The 21,228-nt window shown below is 35.5% G+C and overlaps 1 protein-coding gene across 1 annotated transcript in view; it reads right to left on the bottom strand.

Annotated features, from left to right (window-relative positions):
• The window catches only part of Ccdc73 (coiled-coil domain containing 73), a 177,911-nt gene that overhangs the window by 107,198 nt on the left and 49,485 nt on the right, over window positions 1–21,228 (bottom strand). Inside the window, 1 exon segment of the mRNA XM_047517413.1 lies at window positions 11,067–11,138. Within this exon segment, the coding sequence (XP_047373369.1) occupies window positions 11,067–11,138 (72 nt within the window).

Genomic DNA, 21,228 nt, shown 5'->3' with positions numbered 1-21,228 from the left:
GCATTCAGGAAAGGAGGTAGAGTTTTCTTGTCATCATGTTGCCAGCATATCCCAGGTCTTATGGGGAGGCTAGAGATCTGATTTCTCACAAAAAGTGAATGATATACATCAATAAAAATGAGGCCCAAAGGGTGATAAAATGAATGAAGAAAAGATTGCCTTTCATAAGAATTATAGGCTTCAGTTTTCTAATAGTTAGGGGTGAGGGACTTCAAAAATGGCTTCTTTTACATGCTTCTCATCAAGGTATAAAATTTATGTCTCCTGCCTGGAAACCTGGGTTGACTGGTAACTACCTCAAATAAAACAGGATGGAGGTGATACTATGTGATCACCAAGGCTGGGTGATAACAGATAATGGGGCTTCCTTTCTTGCCCACTGGAACCCTTGCACTGGATCCACAAGCTGACAAGTTATATGTTAAACTATCCTGAGGCTGCCACATTTGGGGGAAGCACAGCTGCATGGAGAGGACTCATCTATGCACTCTGATTGACAGTACTGCTGAGCTCAGTGTGCAAGACATCTCAGCCCAGGTACCAGCCATGTAAATGAGACTCCCAATGATTCTAATCCCCAAATGCCAAGTCCCCCTTGTGTCTTTAAGTCATTCTAGATGAAATACTAAGGAGAGTAGTGACTTGGTCCATGATCTTTGACTGCCTTGGAGCTGTCTCTGCACTTTGTCCTGGGAACTTCCTGTGCGAAGATGTAGGTCGAGATTGCCCAGGATCTATGATAATGCCCTGTCTGAGGAACTTGTGTGCAAAAGTACAGAACAATTAGTCTTGAGCTTAGACACTAGCTGCTAGGAATAGAGAATTCTGAGCATAACAAGATAACCACAATATCTTGCAAGCACTGTAACTTTCAAGCCTGCCTGACTTACAGAAACTTTGCCACAAATAACCTCTTGATAAAACCCATATAATAAATGAGCTATGCTAGCTCTGGGTCACTATTCCTCCATCAGAGGTCAGTGTCCCATGTAGTCCCAGCTTTCTCTTTGTAAATGTTTGTCTTTCTCAATCTCCCATCACACCTCCCCAGTCTTTAGGGTTTGGCTGTGGGGGTTGCAGTATTTGGTGCCTGAATAGGGACTGGGCACAGAGGAGCTTCAAGGATTAAATGAAGGGATTGCTGCTGAGAAAGGGCAACAGATAAAGAGAGGTAAGGAATATAGGTATATAGTTGGGTATAAAACATGGGACAAGCAGGTTCCAGAGAGAGGAAGTGTCATGTAAAAATGCTTAGAGAAATGCTTAAAGCTGATGGAATCTTAAAAAGGGGAAGGGGTCTCCAGGGAAAGCATAAACTATAGCATCAAGCCTTAAGAGAATGATTTTATAAAAGAAAAAAAATGGTTAAAATGTTCCGTACATGAGGTTTTGCCTCTGAACACAAAACATTAGCTTTCCTCTCTTCTTAACTTCTGCCAGATCTTTCTCTCCTAGACTTGCATTTAAAATGTGAATTGCACAGGCAATTATTCAAAACCAGCTTGAGACCAAAACAAAAAGTTTCACTTTTAAATTCAAGCTGCTGTGGGACCGAAATGTGGGACTTCTCTTATCTGCTCTCACACTCTACCACCCTGCTTTCTTAACAAGTTCCTCCTAAACACTACAACACAGGGAGAAAAAGAGAATGATTTCATATATATAAGTCTTCTTTTCCTTGAGAATCTTATCTAAAGATTTCAGACTCTCACATTCTTTTTTTATAACATTGTTATTAACTTTTTTATTTATTTTAATTAGTTATACATGACAATAGAATACACTTTGACATATCATATATAATAGAATACAATTTCTCACTCTTCTGATAATACATGCTGTAGAATCCCACTGGTCATATAGTTATATATGTACATAGGGTAATAGTGTCTGATTCATTCTACTGTCCTTCCTACCCCCATACCCTCTCCCCTCCCTTCATTCCCAACTAATCCAAAGTAACCCTATTCTTCACCCCCATAGTGAATTAGAAACCACATATCAGAGAAAACATTCAGTCTTTGGTTTTGGGGATTGGTTTATTTCATTTAGAATGATATTCTCTCGTTCCATCCATTTACTAGCAAATGCCATAATTTCATTCTTCTTTAAGGTTAATAGTCCACTGTGTATATGAACTACATTTTCTTTATCCATTCATCTGTTGAAGGGCACCTAGGTTGGTTCCATAGTGCTGTTATTGTGAACTGAGCTGCTATAAACAGTGATGTGGCTGTGTCATTGTACTATGCTGATTTTTAAGTCCTTTGGGTATAAACCAAGTAGTGGGATAGCTGGGTCAAATGGTGATTCCATTCCAAGTTTTCTAAGGAATCTCCAAACTGCTTTCCATAGTGGTTGCACCAATTTGCAGTCCCACCAGCAATGTATGAGTGTACCTTTTCCCCCACATCCTCAACACTTATTATTGTTTGTGGTCTTGATAATTACCATTCTGACTTTAGTAAGATGAGATCTAAGAGTACTTTGATTTGCATTTCTCTAATTGCTAGAGATGATGAACAATTTTCATATGTTTGTTAACTGACTATATTCCTTTTTCTGTGAAGTGTCTGTTCAGTTCTTTGCCCATTTATTTATTGAGTTATATGTTTTTTGGTGTTAAGTTTTTTGAGTTCTTTATATACTCTGTAGAGTAATACTCTATCTGAGGTAGAGATGGCAAAGATTTTCTCCCATTCTGTAGGCACTCTTTCACACTCTATATTATTTCCTTTCCTGTGAAGAAGCTTTTTAGTTTGATTCTATTCCATTTATTGATTCTTGATTTTACTTCTTGGCTTTAGGAATCTTGTTAAGAAAGTCAGATCCTAAGCCCACATTGTGAAGATTTGGGTCTACATTTCCTTCTATTAGGCACAGGGTCTCTGGTCTAGTGCCTAAGTCTTTGATCCACTTTGAGTTGATTTTTTTGCAGTGTGAGAGATATGGGTTTTTGTTACATGTGGATTTTCAATTTTCCCAGCATCACTTATTGAATAGGTTATCATTTCTCCAGTGAATGTTTTGGGTGCCTTTGTCTAGTATTGAGATAACTATTTATGTGGGTTTGTCTCTGTATCTTCTATTTTGTACCATTGGTCTACATGTCTGTTTTGGTGCCAATACCATACCATTTTGTTACTACGGCTCTGTAGTATAGTTTAATGTCTGGTACTGTGATGCTTCCTGTTTCACTTTTCTTGCTAAGGACTGCTTTGGCAGAATATTCTGGGTCTTTTATTTTTCCAAATGAATTTCATGATTTCTTTTTCTAGTTAGAACTCTCACATTCTTTAAATATCTGAATTGACTCTAATCTGAACCAAAAGTGCACTCTGATCTGATAAAGATGTTCTTCATACTCTTGTACTAGAGTACTTATGGCTGTCTCATTTTTTGTTTTTAGAACTCCTATTTTTTAAAATTCTGGGGTTTTTTTTGTTGTTGTTTTTCATTTTTGTTTTTTGTTTTGTTTGTTTTTGGTATCAGGGATTGAACTCAGGTACTCAACCACTGAGCCACATCCCCAGGCCTCTTTTGTATTTAATTTAGAGACAGGGTTTCACTAGGTTGCTTAGTACCTCACTAAATTGATGAGGCTGGATTTGAACTCACCATCCTCCTGCCTCAGCTTCCAGAGTCACTGGGATTACAAGGATGCCCACCACACCTGACTAAAATTCTAATTTTTGAGCTCATGGTTTTACAGTGAATTCACATTCATTTGATACTGCGTACCTAAATTAATATATTTTCCTGATCGGTCTTATTTTTTATAACTATAGATGTTTTTACAGCTTTTGTTCAGAGGCCAATTTTTCAAGGGTTGACTCTCAAATACATTGGAAAATTTCCTTTTACAAAATCCTAAGAATGACATAGACATAGTGATGTTGGAAATAAGTCTGATAGCCACCAAGAACAACTGGCCACCTGAACTTTTGATTTCAGTGTCCACCATGGTTGTTAGACTTTGACACATAGCATTTCCAATGTATAGGCTTCCCCTATATTTAAGTCATAATGTAAAAATCTGATAGGCTCTATTTTACTTTCCAACAGGTTAACTCTAATAGAGGTTTTAATAAACATCTGTAATATTATCTTCTACCCATGGAGATATACAAGCTACAAGATCGTTGATTCCTGTATGTTTTATATATGTGTGCACACCTATGTATTGTATTGTTGTCTACATATGTGCTATGTCCATATATTATATACATGGTATCAAAAGTGGAATATAGATAAATGAGCGCTCATAAGTCAGAATTAAAAAGAAAAACAGATCCAGATACCTTTAAGTTCACATGACTTAAAGAAGTTCAATTTAAATTAGGTAAACAGGTGAGAATACATATGTGTTTAAAAATTACTAACACACAAGTTTTTCAGGGTGGTCAGACAATAAAGTGTTGGTTTCTATAAAATGTCTAAAATGTATCATCCATTGCTTCTAGGATTATTCTTCAACAGGAAAGATGTGGCTAATACTGTTAACTATACTTGTCTGATATCCCGGTTTTTAGAATTGAAAATAAGTTAATTGAATTTAATGTGAGTGGGATAAATCTTCATAAATGTGTTTGTTAAGAAAAAGAAAAAATATCTGATTGATTTGCAGAGTTGGAGTACAAGAACCTCAACCACTAAATATAAAATTGAATGCTCCTGACTTCTTAAAATTCCTAAGGTAATATACTTAAACATACATTGGTAAATAGAAAAGGTTTGAGATTGCTTTCTTTCCATGTCTTTACTTTAAACAAGGTTACTCAGAGTTAGAATTCTATCAGGTGTAATTTTATATATAAAAAATACATAAGGTTTTAGTTGGGTTTTAATTAACATAACATTAAAAATTATTTCATATTATTAAAGTAATTTATTAATTAATTTATTAGAGTAATTTGTCTAGATTCAAAAATTTCATAAGGATTGTTTCAAAACATAAATTTAAAAAGGGATCGACATCTAAAAAAACACATAATAGAGTTGTAGGTAAGAACATATATTTTAATATGAAAAGAAGAAAAAAATGTTTTTCAATGTAAAAGTCTTTTGTGTGATAAAGTAAAAAGTTACACAATGTCTAAGTGGGTTACAGAAGGTTTGTGCAACTAAATTGGTTATATATAATTAACACAATCAGTTACAGTTACTTAAGGTTTTTTCCTAAGGTCAAATATTAATGTACTGATATAAACCAAAGTTTAATCCTCCATGTGTTGAAGTAATAAGGATTTCTTAAAACATTAATCTGCTCTTATCCAACAGGATAATTTCTTATGGCTGTTAAGCTTTATTATTTAAAAAAAACATAGCCTTAAAAAAATTAGGATTTGTACAACTCTAGTCAAACAATAATTGTTATTTTAAAATATTACCCTACACTACAGATTCTAAATTTTTCTCTAAAAGTTAAGCTTGGTTAATATAAGAAGTGTAATTGTGGTGCTGTTTTACTGGCTTCTTTGTATACTAGATGTATTTATATCTTCCAAGTATACAAGTCTTTGTAAGGTTTAGAAGAATATTTTACCAAACTGGTGTTCTTCAAACTAAACTTTGAAGTAAAGGTTTGGGATTAGAAAAATTATGTTTCTTGGTTCATAGCTACTATATGAACTAAATGTGTTTTTACTCTTGTTAATTTCATTTTATATTTTTCTTATAAATTTTGTAACTATTGTTTGTGCCTTACAGAAGTACAGCTTCTAAGGTAACAATCTAAGTTAATTTAAGCTAGTAGGCTATCACCCATAGATCAAATAGGATATAAGGCTAACTTCCAGTACTAATACTGACCTCAATTAAATAGTAGAGGTAAATAACTATAAAGCTATAGACATTTAAGTTTAAACCCAGTACTACTACTTTAAGACTGGTGGGTGAAACTGGTTTGTTGGATGTTTAAAACCCAAACCTAAAGACTAATGAAAAATGGGTCAAGAAAAAAAAAAAGTCAATATTTGGCTCTTGCCTTCTGAACTCAGGGCACAAGGGAACTTCTCTGAGGGTTTTGCAACTCTGGGCTACATGTTCTCCTAATAAGGGGAATCAATGAGACCCTGTAGGACAAAAAGACAATGAGTGCACATGCCACAAAGAGGAGGGTCATTGGAAAAGGAAATATTCCTGATGTTTCCCACAGAAGTCACATGACCAACAAGACCCTGACTTATCCTGGTAGATGGCACTAGAGGAACTAAGAGACTGCTCACAAGTTCCCAAGAATGACCCCCTAAGGAAACTCAACTGACTCTTAACAACAGATGGGAACAAGGTCAATTTAACCAGTCTTAAACACCTAGCCAAACTAGTTATAACCAAAGCACAGCCATACCTGAGCATTTTAAAAGAAAGGACAATTGTTCTTTAATATAACTTAAGATGTACGCTTATGTTAGCCCCACCAAGAGTCAATAAAGCTGAAAGCTATGAAAAAAGAATTCTTAGAAGTGCCTAATTCTATCAAAAAAGACTATCAAAGTCAAAAGCTTTTTTTTAGTCACTTTAAGGCCTGCAAATCTTCCTACCTCCCATAGGCAGACTTAATCTGTTTTCCTAGTATGATTATTTAGTCCTAAGTGACAAAAATAAAGGGATCTCTACTGAACACAAGGTTATACCAATAAAAAGGTATTTTATAAAAATCAGATGATATTAGATATCTTAACATTTATGGGGACATCTGTGACATTATAAAACTAAGTGTTGTGTTTACATTTCTGATAACTCTGGCAATGTAATCAATATCCTCAAAGATTTATATTCCCAAGTAGAGGTCATGCCATCACCAACCTTGTCATGCAAACAACTTCTTAGTTCTTGCACCTCCTGCTAAAAAATTACTGGTTTCTGTCATCATTATGATATTCACTGATGTGTTCCAGATTCTGTGACATTTATTTTGTATTAATCTCACTCCAGTACTCACGTCTTCTTATTTCTATCTTAGAAGCACCCACCTCTCAAATAACTTTACAATCTGTTCTCTCCAAACCAAAATTTTGCCATGGAGCCCTCAACTGACCCAAAACATTCCTAAAAGGAAAACCCAAACTGCTTACCCCACATTACTTCTCTCAGCCTGAAGCATCCAGAGCAATCATCACCCATTTCCTCTTATAGCAGAAAGGGTTCCCTTACTCAGAGGGGAAAATGAGACTGGGACAAAGGACAGGTAGCAGATAAGGAAGGAAGGAAGGAAGGAAGGAAGGAAGGAAGGAAGGAAGGAAGGAAGGAAGAAAGGAAGGAAAGAAGGAAAAGAAAGAAAGAGGAAGGAAGGAAATGGGTAGATAGCATTCCCCATCATCAAATAAACAGAGCTTTTCAAGATCAGGAGAACATTGAAGAAAAAATCCTGAAGCTAAATGAAATTCTTCAGAAGCTATGGTAATGAGTTTAGGTGATCAGATACAAAGTCTTAAGGTCAACTACAATGCCCTATTGCTTATCAATTTATTTGTGTAACACCTGCTTCATATAATCATTCCCAATGGAATTGGAAAAAGATAAAGATGCACCTATTAGGAATTTGGAATCATAACAAGGTTAGTTTAGATCTTTTGCAATTGCACCATTACACCCAAGGCATGCAAAAAAGTAAGATTCCTATGTTATCTCTACCACTTTTGCAAAAAAGCTATTGAATGACCTAATGGTTTCAATCCTTGGAATATGCTAAAACATACTGCATGGTATCTTACGGGGCTTGTTTCCTTAACTTTTAATTCTGTATTGTTTTCTCACTGTCAGCTGTTAGCTCATCCAATCCCAGTTCTAATGCCTATAAGTAGACATGCATTGGTTGTAGTTAAAAACTAAAAAGTGGGGAGATGTGGAGAGTGGGTGAACCCCTGGTCATTGGCTAATTGTGTGGCATCAGCAAAATCCAAGCCTGGAAACATTCCTTGCTAAGGGCGAGGATGTTAACAGCCTTGACTCTTGACTCTGATGCTAATAGTTATCAGATGTCCCAGGACAATGGGTTTCCTGGGTGTGACAGAATGTTCCTAGCATTGCAACAGTAGGATAGCTACCAAAAATATTTCTAGCTCTGTAACTTTTTAGTGCACGAAGAAGCCTCTGACAACTCACAAGCCTTGAACAATTTTCAATGCCCCTATAGTTTACTTTCCCCATTATGAGATCCTATGTAATAAACTTGTGGAGGTAGTTCTGGGTTACAGTTCCTCCATCAGAGTGAAGTGTCCCACCTGGCCCAAGCTTTGCTTAAAAATGTCTTTGTGTTTTCTTTGTCTCTGTGTTTTTCTCCATCTCCAGTTGCCCCAACTTCAGATTCCTTTGTTGATGCTGCACAGGTTGCAGCAGAGAAAGATGACCAAAAAAAAAAGATAAAAATCAATATATATATATGTGTGTGTGTCCATGAGCCAAACAACACAGCTAGAACACATATACCCACACATACACACATTTACACTCAAAATACATAGAAAAAGTATTTTGAAGGAAAAATTAAAAATATATAAAATAAAATTTTTAAATGAAATAAAATAAATCTTAATAAAAAATGAAGGAATTTTCACCACAAGGTGGTCAAATTATTGACAAGAATGGATGTTCATTGCCTATGACATACTATCTTTTCTGTTTCTTCTTGTGTTGTGTACTCGTTAGAGACACAAAGGGTTGGAAGTTGTTAAACCCATTTCTTTGAGTTGTTCACTAACCTGTCAGGTGGAGTGGTCAGAAACTGAAACTAGTTGTAATGGCTCTCAGTTTCCCTTCTTGACAGGTTAAGTTAGGATAGAATGGAAACTAGTGGTGAAGTTTTGCCCAGGCAAACTAGGTACATCTATTCCCAGGACAGGGCTGATGCACAGTTCTAAATGTGAACTTTAGATGGCTGGTTTAGTTCTGACCAACTTTTCAAACCTTGTCATTAGGCCTCTGCTCCAAAAATACCTCCATCCACTCAAATGCCAAGCAAATGCCAATCTCTGCTGAGTATCTAGATCTCAGGGCGCCTCCCAAGAACTCCATTTTTGAGGCAAAGATTCTCTGTTCTTCTTGCACACTCCACCGCCCACAAATGTGGGTCCTACCAGGATCAGACCCTAGCATGAATGTGCCCCACTGTCCAGTTTTTGGGTTCTCTCTGGCTAATCCTGTAAGCCACCAAACCCAAAGGGAAAGCAAGCAGCACTTTGCTTTGTATCCCTGGCCTGAGTCCCACTGGCACAATCTCCCTTGTGCCTGCCTCAGTTGCACCTTGCCAGGAGGACTCTAGATCTCAGCACAGGTACATAAAGGGACTATCAGCTAGTGTGTGTTGTGAATTACTGGGCTTCTGCAGCAGAAAGTCATTATGAGGCTGCCCCAAGGGGGCATCCTGCCTTAGCTCTCTGCTCTCCAAGGAGCACCCCTCACATCCCAGCTCACTGTGCTGCCTCTGGGTCATTCAAGTTCAGATTGCCCTCTGCTGCACATGTTCTCCTGTACCAAATTTTCTTCACAGTTTAGTCTTTCTGTTTGGGTCACCTCTTCCCTGCATGGTGAACCAAGGATTCCCAAGGTATTTCCTGTCCTATGTTCAAAAGAATCCCAATTTTTGTCTCTAACTCTATGGTTCTGATATTGAAATTTGGTGTATTCCCTGTCACCCACCTCACTGGGAAGCAGTGTTCCCACTGCTTGAATCCCTAGCCATGGAGCAAATGGAAATTGCACTCCTCCTCTATTACCACCTTTGTCTAATACTATTTATTGAATAATCTATTCATCCCTGTTGACTTGAAAGCCATCTTTATCATTCACTAAATTATTTTATATATCTATTTCTGTACACTATTATGTTCCACTGAATAAGTATTCACATTCATAACCAAGCTATTTTAATTAATATAGTTTTATAATATGCTTAAGAATCAAGTGTAGCTATTTCATCCTCTTCTTTTTCAAAACTTCCAGCCATTCTTGTATGTTTATTTCTACATAAACCTTAGAATCAACATGTTCAGGGCACTTAAGTTGCCTGAACATGCTGTTAGTATTTTAAATTGTATGGTATTAAACTACTGGTTAACTTAGGAATTCTGATGTTGGTATTTTAAACTGGATTGTATTAAACTACTATTAGGAATTTTGATGATTTTATACTATTCATTCTTCCTATCTGAAAACATGATAAAGCCAGGTGTGACGGTTCATACCTATAACAGTGCCAACTCTAAGAAGGTTGGAGGAGTAGGATCACTTAAGCCCAGGAGTTCGAGACCAGCCTGGGAAATACTATGAGACCTGGCCCCCAATCCCAAAACAAACTAAACAAAAATAAAAACCAGAAACAAGATATAACTTTACATTTTGAAATGTGCTTTGAGATTTGATTTGTACTTAGTATTTACCTGAGCTTTCTATTCACAGCCAGGTCTACTATAGACCTGTTCATCATTTAATCTGACCCTGATTTTTCCTGAATATTCTATATAATCTTGAGTCTGTCTGGTCTCACAATTTGAATCATTTCTAGTTAGTTCTAATCTCTATCATTTGAATTATGTTTCTGATATATTAACTGTAAGTTCCTCTTTCAATTCTGCCAAATGGAGAGAAGAGGACCATCATCATTAACCTTTCACTTTTTACCTGTATGATTACTTGTAGGAAGAGGCATAAGAAGCACTGTCATAAAGACAGAGAGAAAAACCAGAGCTGAGTTATTTTTCTCTAGTTGGTTACATTACATTAAAAACACCCCAGGGAAAATATGATACTGGTTCCAAAGTTCACCGATTTCAAAATATTCTTAGTCTCTTATACACAGTATATTTCTCAGGTATAAAATAATACATACACGTTTTTAGTTGTCCTTAGTGTTACAATACCAAAAAGCCTAAACAAAAATTTTTTCCTATTTTCTGGAAGTCCATTTGTAATCAACAGCTTTAGTTGGAATTTTCTTGAGGTTTTGTTTCAAATAATGTACTACCCCTGAATATGCCTAGGAAATTTAAAAATTGATTCTGCAATATGGATTAGAATATATTTTAAACAGATGTTAAAAATGCTAATCTGAGGGGGGAAATACTCACCTGTTGCCATTTAAGTTCTTGTGTCTCCACAATAATTTTACCAATCTGCTCTTCATATTGAGTTTCTGCTTCCTAGGTCAAAAAGAAACATGTTTATGAAAATTAGAACTTTCAGACATTTAGTTTTACCTCTTTCCAGACAGACAGAAACAGTATCCTCTCACACAATAAGAACAAAGTTGGACAAATTACAAAGTAAGTGAACAAATCCATCAGCAAACAGAGATCCCAGATCAATCAAATAACCCAAAATCTGAGCAGAGACAGGTACCTGCAGGGAGCAGCAAAATTCCAGTATTTGATTACCTGGGAAACAAGCCACTGAGTACAGGTAGAAAAAGCCAGCTAAAAGCCCTATAAATTACTAATGGCACAGTGTGGGCTACTGTAAGAATATAAATTCCCTGAAGGTCCTTGAAATAGGGAGGGTTATACTTTCTAGTAGACTTTTCTTTTAGGAAACCTACCAGGGTCTTACAGGAAAGACTGGGATGAATTCTGAGAAAGCTTTTCCCTGTGATAAAAGCTGTGGAGGGGAAGAGAAGTCACAAGCTATCTTCCCTATTTCCTCTACAGACCAAATTTCTTGATCAAAAAGACAAGGGAAGGGGAAACAAAAACTATACCCAAGTAAACGAGTGGAAAATCAAAGAAAATCAACAGTCATAACTGAAAACTTCCTAGACAGGCCTGCTATTCTTATCTACTTTAAGAAATGAAAGCCTTAATCTATAGGGGAAGGTCAATAGAAATCATAATCTCAGAGCACTTGTGGAAACCCACTGCAGTTGGGAGGAGGACTAAGAAAACACAACAACCGCTCTATCACTAGAGGGGCAGGAATGCATGCTAAAGGAAGGATTAGAACAGTTGTGAAGACTTCTTTCTGAAAGTCACATTCACCTAAAACTGAGGCTGACTGAAAATACCAAAAAATGTCCCTTCCTCCCACCACCACACTAGCAAGTATTAATTTAAAAACATGTTCAGATGGGGGAGCTGCAAGGGCAGATTCTCTCTAAACAGAAGACCAAACGTCAAGTGGAGACATACAAAGCCAAGCAGGAAGCAGTCATTTAGAAACACCCTCTGGTGTTTTTCAAAATAATATAATACTCCTGAATTAACCTATATCATAAACATAAAGCATCACTAGAGAAATCTGAAACTTCTGATGAAAATCTCAACAAGCAGAGCTGAAAACTATCTGGTTGAGTGTTGAAGATGTGCTTCGACAAACACAGAGCCCTTATGCAAAGACTAGATGGGGTTTTGTTGTTGTTTTTTATTTTCCTTTTGGTACTAGGTGTTAAGGAAATCTCTGTCACATCATACCTGGTCATTAACTAACAGAACAACAATTTTACTGGCCACACACAAAGACTACACACTTTCCAAATTAGTTAAGAAAAGTCACTAAACAAAAAAAAAAAAAAAAAAAAGTGAAATTCTGGAAAGGGGGAAGAACTGGTTTTCAGAGTTGATGCATATCCAAAACATAGTTTTCAGCAAAAAATTACTAGGCATGCAAAGAATTCATAAAATGTGACCACGCACAGGAAAAAAATTTAACAGAACCTCTCCCCAAGGACAGCAAGACACTGAACTTACTACACAAAGACTTTAAACCAACCATTCTAAACATGCTCAAAGAACTAATAGAAACCATGTACTAAGATACTAAAGTCATTAAATAGGTAATGGAATGCTAAAAAGAAGTTTATACTAATAAATTTGACAACTCATAGAAATGGACAAATATATTAAAAACCACCACTTACATGAAATTTCAGAACAATCAATATTGAGTGAGAAAAAATTATCAAAAGAATAATTGCCTTTTGGGGAGAGGGAGTAGAATTTGCCTAGGAAGAGGCATGGGGGAACTTTCTGGGCTTGTGGAATATATCTTTTTTTTTTTTTTTAATAGAACAATGAAGAAACATTTTATCCCATTTCAGACACTTAGAAACAGTTTAGTAACTTGTTCTTGAACTACATACAACAGAACCAGTAATGAACTTTTTAAAAATTTGGTTTTTTTCATTATACATGACAGAATGTATTTTGACATATCATACATACATGGAGTATAACTTCCCATTCTTGTGGTTGTACATGATCTGAAGTTTCATTAGCCATGTATTCATATATGAACGTAGGGAAGTTATGTCCAATTCATCCTATTGTCTTTGCTATTCCCATCCTCCCTCTCTTCTCTCCATTCCCACCAGTCCAATCCAGTAAACCTCCACTCCTCCCCACAACCAAACCTATTGTGAGTCAGCAACTGCATATCAGAGAGAACATTCAGTCTTTGGTTTTTGGGAATTAGCTTATTTCACTTACCATGATAGCTTCCAGTTCCATCCATTTATTGGCAAATGCCTTAATTTCATTCTTCTTTATGACTGAATAATATTCCATTGTGTACATGTATGCTTTCTTTATCCAATCATCTATTGAAGGGCACCTAAGTTGGTTCCATAGTTTAGCTATTGTGAGTTGAGCTGCTATGAACATAGATGTGGCCACATCACTATAGTATGCTGATTTTAAGTCCATATATATATATATATATATATATATATATATATCAAGTGAGAAAGATGGGTCAAATGGTGGTTCCAGTTCATGTTTTCTAAGAAATCTCCATACTGCTTTCCAGAGTGGCTGCACTAATTTGCAGTTCCACCAGCAATGTGTATGTTTTTCCCCTGCATCCTCGCCAACATTTATTATTACTTCTATTCTTGATAACTGCCATTCTGACTGGAATGAGATGAAATTTCAGTGTAGTTTTAATTTGCATTTCTCTAATTGTTAGAGATGTTGAACACTTTTTCATATATTTGTGGACCAATTGTATTTTTTCTTCTGTGAAGTGCCTGTTCATTTCTTTTGCCTATTTATTGATTGGGTTATTCATTATTCTGGTGTTAAGTTCTTTATATATCCTGGAGATTAATGCTCTTTCTGAGGTGCAGGTGGCAAAGATTTTTCTCCCATTCTGTAGGCTCTCTCTTCACGTTCTTGATTATTTGTGAAAACATATCTTGATAAGGGTTTGTAATATACAAGTGTAGGCAACTGTCAAAACTCACTGAATGTACAGCTAAGAATTGTACATTTCATTGCTTATAATTTTTAGTATGAGGAAAAAAGTTATAAAGAAATAGTGAAGTGTGCTTAATTATAGGCATTTTGAAGTATTTCATAGGAAATGTACTGGTGCTGGTACTTTACTTCAAAATCATCAAAGAATAAAATTTAAAAGGGACAGTTAGGTAATCAAGCACATGCAGTAAAAATGTTAACATATTGTGTTTACTATAAAATTCTTTCAATTTTGCTGTGTGATAATTTTCATAACAAAATGAGGAAAAATCAAAAGAATATTAATAAATGAAATGTGTTTTTTAATGAAATTATTTTCCTTGTGACTATCTTATGTGTTCTTTGCTTCCTGATACTTACATATACACACTTATAAGCACACACTTAAGCATGTTACTCAAAGACTGCTGAAAATTATCTCATTTAGGATGTTTTCAGCAACAAGTAACAAAAGCCAACTCACAGGGGCTCATGGGAGTGAAAAGGAATCTGAAGGTAGGTCACTTCCAGTATTATTTCAATAGCTGATTCAACAATATCATTAAGAGCTATGATTCTAACCATCTTTCCATTTTTTTCATTATGAAAGTGATTTTCCTTAGGCTTTCCACCCCTCATTGTTACAGCAAAACTGTATAAAGAAAAGACAGGAGAATAACTTGCAGTCAAAAAAAAAAGTATATTCTTTTAATAAAAGTTAATGAAATCTTTCCCCCAAAGGTTCCCACAGACACCCCAACACACAACCCATAAATCAGTTACACACCAACTCCTAAGTCAGTCACTGGCAAGTGGACCACCACTGGACCATCATAAGTAACTAAGACCAGTGAGGGTTTATTTGATTCACACTGGTGAGATATGAAACCAAAGACACAATTGGGGTTCCTTCAATATAGAAAGAGGAAGGAAATGCACAACTAACCATGTATGCTACAGGATAAATAAAGTGAGGGGAGATGAGAATCTCTTGCAGTAATACCTTTCTATAATCAAAACATATTGGCCAGGTGCAGTGGTATCACATATAACATGCATCTTTTCCCAAAGTGATTGGACTGAAAATGTGTGAGACACTGATACTGCTTTCATCTTTTGGATGTGATAATACACTTTTTTAGAGTCTAGTATGGGTCTAAGATCTTACCGTGATCCAGATATTGTCCTAACCACTTTTTATGTATTGATTAATATGGGATATAATTTTATAAGATAGACTGTCTTACTGTGTTTATTAGAGCATTATATTTATATATAGTTATATGGATTCCTTTTGACATAATTATACATACAAGGAATTTGATTTCAATTCCTATTCCCCTCCCCTTTCTTCCATTCCTCCCTCCCCCTTTTCTCCCTCCTCTACTCTACTGATCTTCCTTTCACTCTTTTATTTATTTATTTTTTGATTGGTACTTTCCACATATACATAAAGGAGATATTCCCTTTGGTACATTTATATACATTTATATATGTATATAATGTGAGTTAGATTCATTCCCCATTTCCCCTTCCCTTCCTTCTTCCCTTCCATTCTCCTGCTTCTAACTTTATGAAATCTGATCCCCTCCACCACTGCCTTCTTTCGCTTATTTTGTTTTAGCTTCCACATATGAGAAAAAACATTCAACCCTTGATTTTCTGAGTCTGTTTTATTTCACTTAGCATGATTTTCTCCATTTTCACCTGTTTACCATCAAATGTCATTATTTCATTCTTCTTTATGGCTGGGTAAAACACCATTGTGTATATGTACCACATTATCTTGATTCATTCATTTATTGATGGGCATCTGGGTTGGCAATTTAGCTACTGTGAATTGTGCTGCTATAAACATTGTAGTGGCTGTTACTGCTACAGTATACCAATTTTAGTTCTTTTGAACAAATACTGAAGAGTGGGATAACTGGGTCATATGGTGGTTCCATTTCTAGTTTTTTGAGGAATTTCCACACTGTTTTTCTGAAGTGGTTGTACTAATTTGCAGTCCTGTCATCAAGGTGCCTTTTCCCCCACATCCTCACCAGCATTTACTATTCATATTCTTAATAACTGCCATTCTGACTAGAGTGAGATTTAATTTCTGATTTAATTTCCTTGATTGCTAGAGATGTTGAACATTTTTTCATACATTTGTTAGCCATTTGTGTTTCTTTTAGAAATTTCTGTTTAGTTATTTTGCCCATTAATTTTGCCCATTAATTGATTGGGTTATTTAGTCCCCCACCTCTTTGGTTTGGGGTTTGTTTTGCATTGAGATTTTTTTGGTTCTTTTTTTCCCCAACATTTTTTATTGGTGCATTATAGTTGTACTGATGGAATTTGTTGTTACATATTAGTACATGCACACAATTGAGTTGTCCATACATTCAGAGGAGGAGTTGGCAAAAAATTTCTCCCATTCTGTAAATTCTCTCTTTACTCTCTTAATGATTTCCTTTGCTGTGCAGAAGATTTTTAATTTTATGACATCCCACTGTCTCTTAATTTTATTTCTTGAACTTTAGGGTTATTTTGAGGAAGTCAGTGCCTGCATCTATAAAATGGAGTGTGGACCCTATGCTTTCTTCTAGCATTGCAAGGTTTCCAGTCTAATTCCAAGTTTTTGATCCATTTTGATTTGACTTTTGTGCAGAGTGAAAGACAGTGATCTAATTTCATTCTTCTACCAACAGATATCCAGTTTTCCCAGCACCATTTGTTTAAAAGGCTATCTTCAACACATGTTTTTGGCACCTTCGTCAAAATGAATGATTTATAATGGTCAAAACAAATGGTTGTAAGCATGTGGATTTGTCCCTGTGTCTTCTATTCTACTCCAGTGGTCTTCATGTCTACTTAGATGTAAATACCATGCTGCTTTTGTTACTATACCTCTGTAGATAATTTGAGATGCCTTCTGTCACTTTTCTTATTCAGAATTTCTTCAGTATTCTGGTTCTCTTATTCTTCCAAATGAATTTAAGGACTGTTTTTTCTACTTCTGTGAAGAATTTCATTGATATTTTGGTACCATAGCCATTTTGACAATATTAATTCTGCCTGCCCAAGAATATGAGGTCTTCTTCAATTTCTTCAGTATTCTATACTTCTCATTGTAGAGATTTTTCACTTCCTTGGTTAATTTCCTGGGTTTGTTTTGTTTTTTTTTTGAGAATATTGTGAAGGGGATGGTTTTCCTAATTTCTTTCTCAGATGAATCACTATTAGAGGAAAGAAAAGTTATTGATTTATGAGTGTTGATCTTATATCCTGCTACTTTGCTAAAAGTTTTCTGGTGCAATTTTGGAGTCTTCTAGATATAGGATCATATCATCAGCAAACTGTAATAGTTTGACTTCTTGTTTTCCTGTGCGTATCCCTGTAATTTTCTTCTCCTGCCTGATTGCCCTGGGTACAGTTTCCAAGAACTCTATTGAATAGAAGTGGTGAGTGAACATCCTTGTCTTGATCCTGATCTGAAAGGAAATGCTTTCAGTTTTTCTCCAGTCAATATGACGTTGACTTTGGGTTTGTCATATATACATTTTATAATATTGCAGTAAATTCCTTCTATTCCTAGTTTCTCCAGCATTGTTTACATGAATGGTTGCTGTATTGTAACAAAGGCCTTTTCTGCACCTATTGAGATGATTACTTGGTTCTCGTTCTTAATTCTATTTGTGTGGTGAATTACTATTATTGATTTGTGTATGTTGAACCAACTTTGCATTCCTGGGACAAAGCCCACTTGGTCATATTTTATTAAGGATTTTTGTAACTGTATTTATTGGGGAGATTGGTCTGTAGTTTCCTTTCCTAGATGTGTCTTTGTCTTTGGTTTTCATATCATGCTTATACTGGCTTTATAGAATGTATTTTGGAGTGTTCCTTCTCTTTCAATTTCATGGAATAATTTGAAAAAGAATGAAGATAGTTCTGGTAGAACTCAGCTCATAATCCATCTGGTCCTGGGCTTATTTTTGTTGGTAGGCTTTTAATTCCTGCTTCATTACTTGATATTGGTCTGTTGAGGTTTTCTTTATCTTCCTGGTTCAATTTGGACAGGTCATACCTGCTGAGAAATTTGTTCATGTTTTCTAGATTGTGCAGTTTATTGTAGTATAAATTTTCAAAATAATATCCAATGATCCTCTGGATTTCAGAAGTACCTGTGATAATTTCTCTCCTTTTTCCTCTCTAATTTTGTTGATTTGAGTCATCTCTTTCTTTCTTTTGGTTAGTTTGGCTAGGGGTTTACAATCTTATTTTCTTTTCAAAGAACCAACTCTTTGTTGCACTGATCCTGTGTATATTCTTTTACTCTCAATTTCTTTAATTTCAGCTCTGATTTTTTTTTTAATTTCCTTTCTTCTACTAATTTTGAGGTTGGTTCTTTTTCTAAGGCCTTGTGGTAGAACATAAGCTTATTTATTTGGAAATCTATTTTTTTGATGTAGGCACTCGATGCAAAAAAAATTTCCTCTTAGTACTGCTTTTATACTGTCTCTGGGATTTTGATAGTTGTATCACTGTTTTCATTTGTTTCTAAGAATTCCTTGATTTCTTCTCTCATTTCTTCTTTTATCCATTCTTCATTTAAGAGTATTGTTGCATATCCATGTGTTTATATGGTTTCTATTATTTTTCCTGCTGTTGATTTCTAGTTTCATTCCATTATGGTCCAATAGAAGGCATGGGATTATATCTGGGGTTTTTTGTATTTGCTAAGACTTACATTGTCACCTAGAATATGGTCTAATTGCTAAGACTTACACTGTCACCTAGAATATGGTCTATTTTGGAGAAGGTACCATGGGCTGCTGACAAAAAGGTAATTCAGCTGATTTGGGACAAAATGTTCTGTAGATGTCTATTTGGTCCACTTGATTCATAGTATTATTTAGGTTGGATATATCTTTATTGATTTTAAGCTTTGATGATCTGTCTACTGGTGACAAGGGTGTGTTGAAGTCACCCAGTATTATTATATTGGGGTCTATCTGGGATTTAATATCAAGGAGTATTTTTTTAATGTAATTGGGTGCACTGACATTTGGGACCCATATATTTACTATTGTTATATCTTCTTGTTGGACTGTTTCCTTTACCAGCCTTTTCTCTTGATTAATTTTTATTTGAAATCAACTTTTTCAGATATAAGAATAGCCACTCCAGCTTATGACTCTGAATGAAATTTTTTTTTCATCTTTGCAGACAGCATATAGTTGCATCTTGTTTTTTTGATCCATTCTGTTAATCTATGTCTTTTAAATGGGGAGTCGAGATCATTTATATTCAGTATTATGTGTTTTTAGCTTACTTCCATTTTGATATTTTGTTTTGTTTAATTCTATCTTGATTCTCATTTAGAAACAATTAGACTTCTATTGCTCTTCATCTATTTGGGAGTTTTGGAATTTGTTTTGGGGTTCCTCTGTGTGATGTTTATCTTTGAAAATTCATTGTAGTGCTGGCTTGGTTGTCATGAATACTTTGTTCTTGTCATGGAAAGTTACTTCTCCATCAAATATGAAGGAGAGCTTTGCTGGGTATAGCAAACTTGGTTGGCAACTGTTTTCTTTTAGAGCTTAAAATATCTCATTCCAGGACCTCCTTGCTTTTAGTATCTGAGTTGAGAAGTCAGATATGAGTCTTATTGGTTTGCCTCTAAATGTCACCTGATGTTTCTCTCTTGCAGTTTTTAATATTCTTTCCTTATTTTCTATGTTAGACATTTTGATTATGATGTGTCTTGGAGAACTTCTCTTTTGATTAGGTCTATACAGGGTCGTATATATCTTATGTATGTAGATGTCTATCTCCTTTCTGATATAGGAAAAATTGTTTTGGTTTGTTTGTTTGTTTGTTATTTCAATCCTGAGTCACATCTCCAGCCCTAATTTGTATTTTATTTAGAGACAGGGTCTCACTGAATTAGCACTTCACTTTTGCTGAGGGTGGCTTTGAACTCATGATCCCAAGTCACTGGGATTATAGGCATGAGTCAAAGATTTTTCGAGACTATCTCATTGAAAATGTTTTTTATGCCTTTTGCTTATATCTCCATGTTCTCTTCTATCCCAGTGATTCTCAGGTTTGGTGTCCTGATGTTGTCCCACAGTTCCTGTATATTCTGAATATGTTCTGTTTCTTTTCTTTTCCTTTACTGTATTCTATGTACTCAAATTCATGTATCTTGTCTTCAAGCCTGAGGTCCTGTTTTCATACACTAAAGTTCTATTTTCTACAAAATCTGTTGGAGAGTCTGTCAAATGAATTTTAACCTTGATTCTGTGTATCTTTCATTTCCAGGAGTTCTGGTTGGTTTATTTTCAGTATTACTATTTCTTTATTGAAACTGTCTTTCATTTTCTGTATTTGCTCTCTTAATTCATTCCTTAAATCATATTTTAAATCATTGAACATTTTAATTATCAGTTTTTTATAATCTTTCTCTGCAATTTCATCCTCTTTCATATCTGTGGGATTATTTGTTGGGGGACTGTGAATTTTTGGAGGAGATTTGGTTGCCTATTTTCTCATGTTTTCAGAGGTCCTGGACTTGCACATCAATTGAGATGGATTTCTCTTCCTCTTTTACATGGTGTCCTCACATGTGTAGTTCTTTTTTATTCCAGAATTTCTCTGTGTTTTGGTAAAAATAGATATTGAGGGGTGGAACCTGAAGTTACCCCTCTTGTCATTCCTCCTCAGGGCCTGGTTTTTGGCTTGGGGTTTTTACCTCCCCAATTCTATCAGCTGAAGTAATGTTTAGGCTCTCATAGGATTAGATCATGTGAAGGGTGAGATTTTACTGTTGTTTAGCTGAGTTTATTTCTCAGCAGCAGGATCTCTACTCTGTGATTCTGAAGTGTCCCAATCATTTCCAGACCCTTTTAGATGGACAGGGAGGTGGAGGGGAGCCAGGAGAAGCACTGATGTCAACCACAGATGCATAGTTTTGAGATAAATGTCCAGTGCCTATTTTGTCATCTATTATACTAATTGTCACCTCACTGAGAAGCCATCTTCCTGCTTTTAAGTCCAGTGTTGAGGAACTGTT

Source organism: Sciurus carolinensis, chromosome 11, assembly GCF_902686445.1.
Source record: "Sciurus carolinensis chromosome 11, mSciCar1.2, whole genome shotgun sequence".
Taxonomy (NCBI): Eukaryota; Metazoa; Chordata; class Mammalia; order Rodentia; family Sciuridae; genus Sciurus; species Sciurus carolinensis.
Note: the sequence above shows the minus strand (reverse complement) of the source record. Positions and strands in the feature narration are given on the sequence as shown.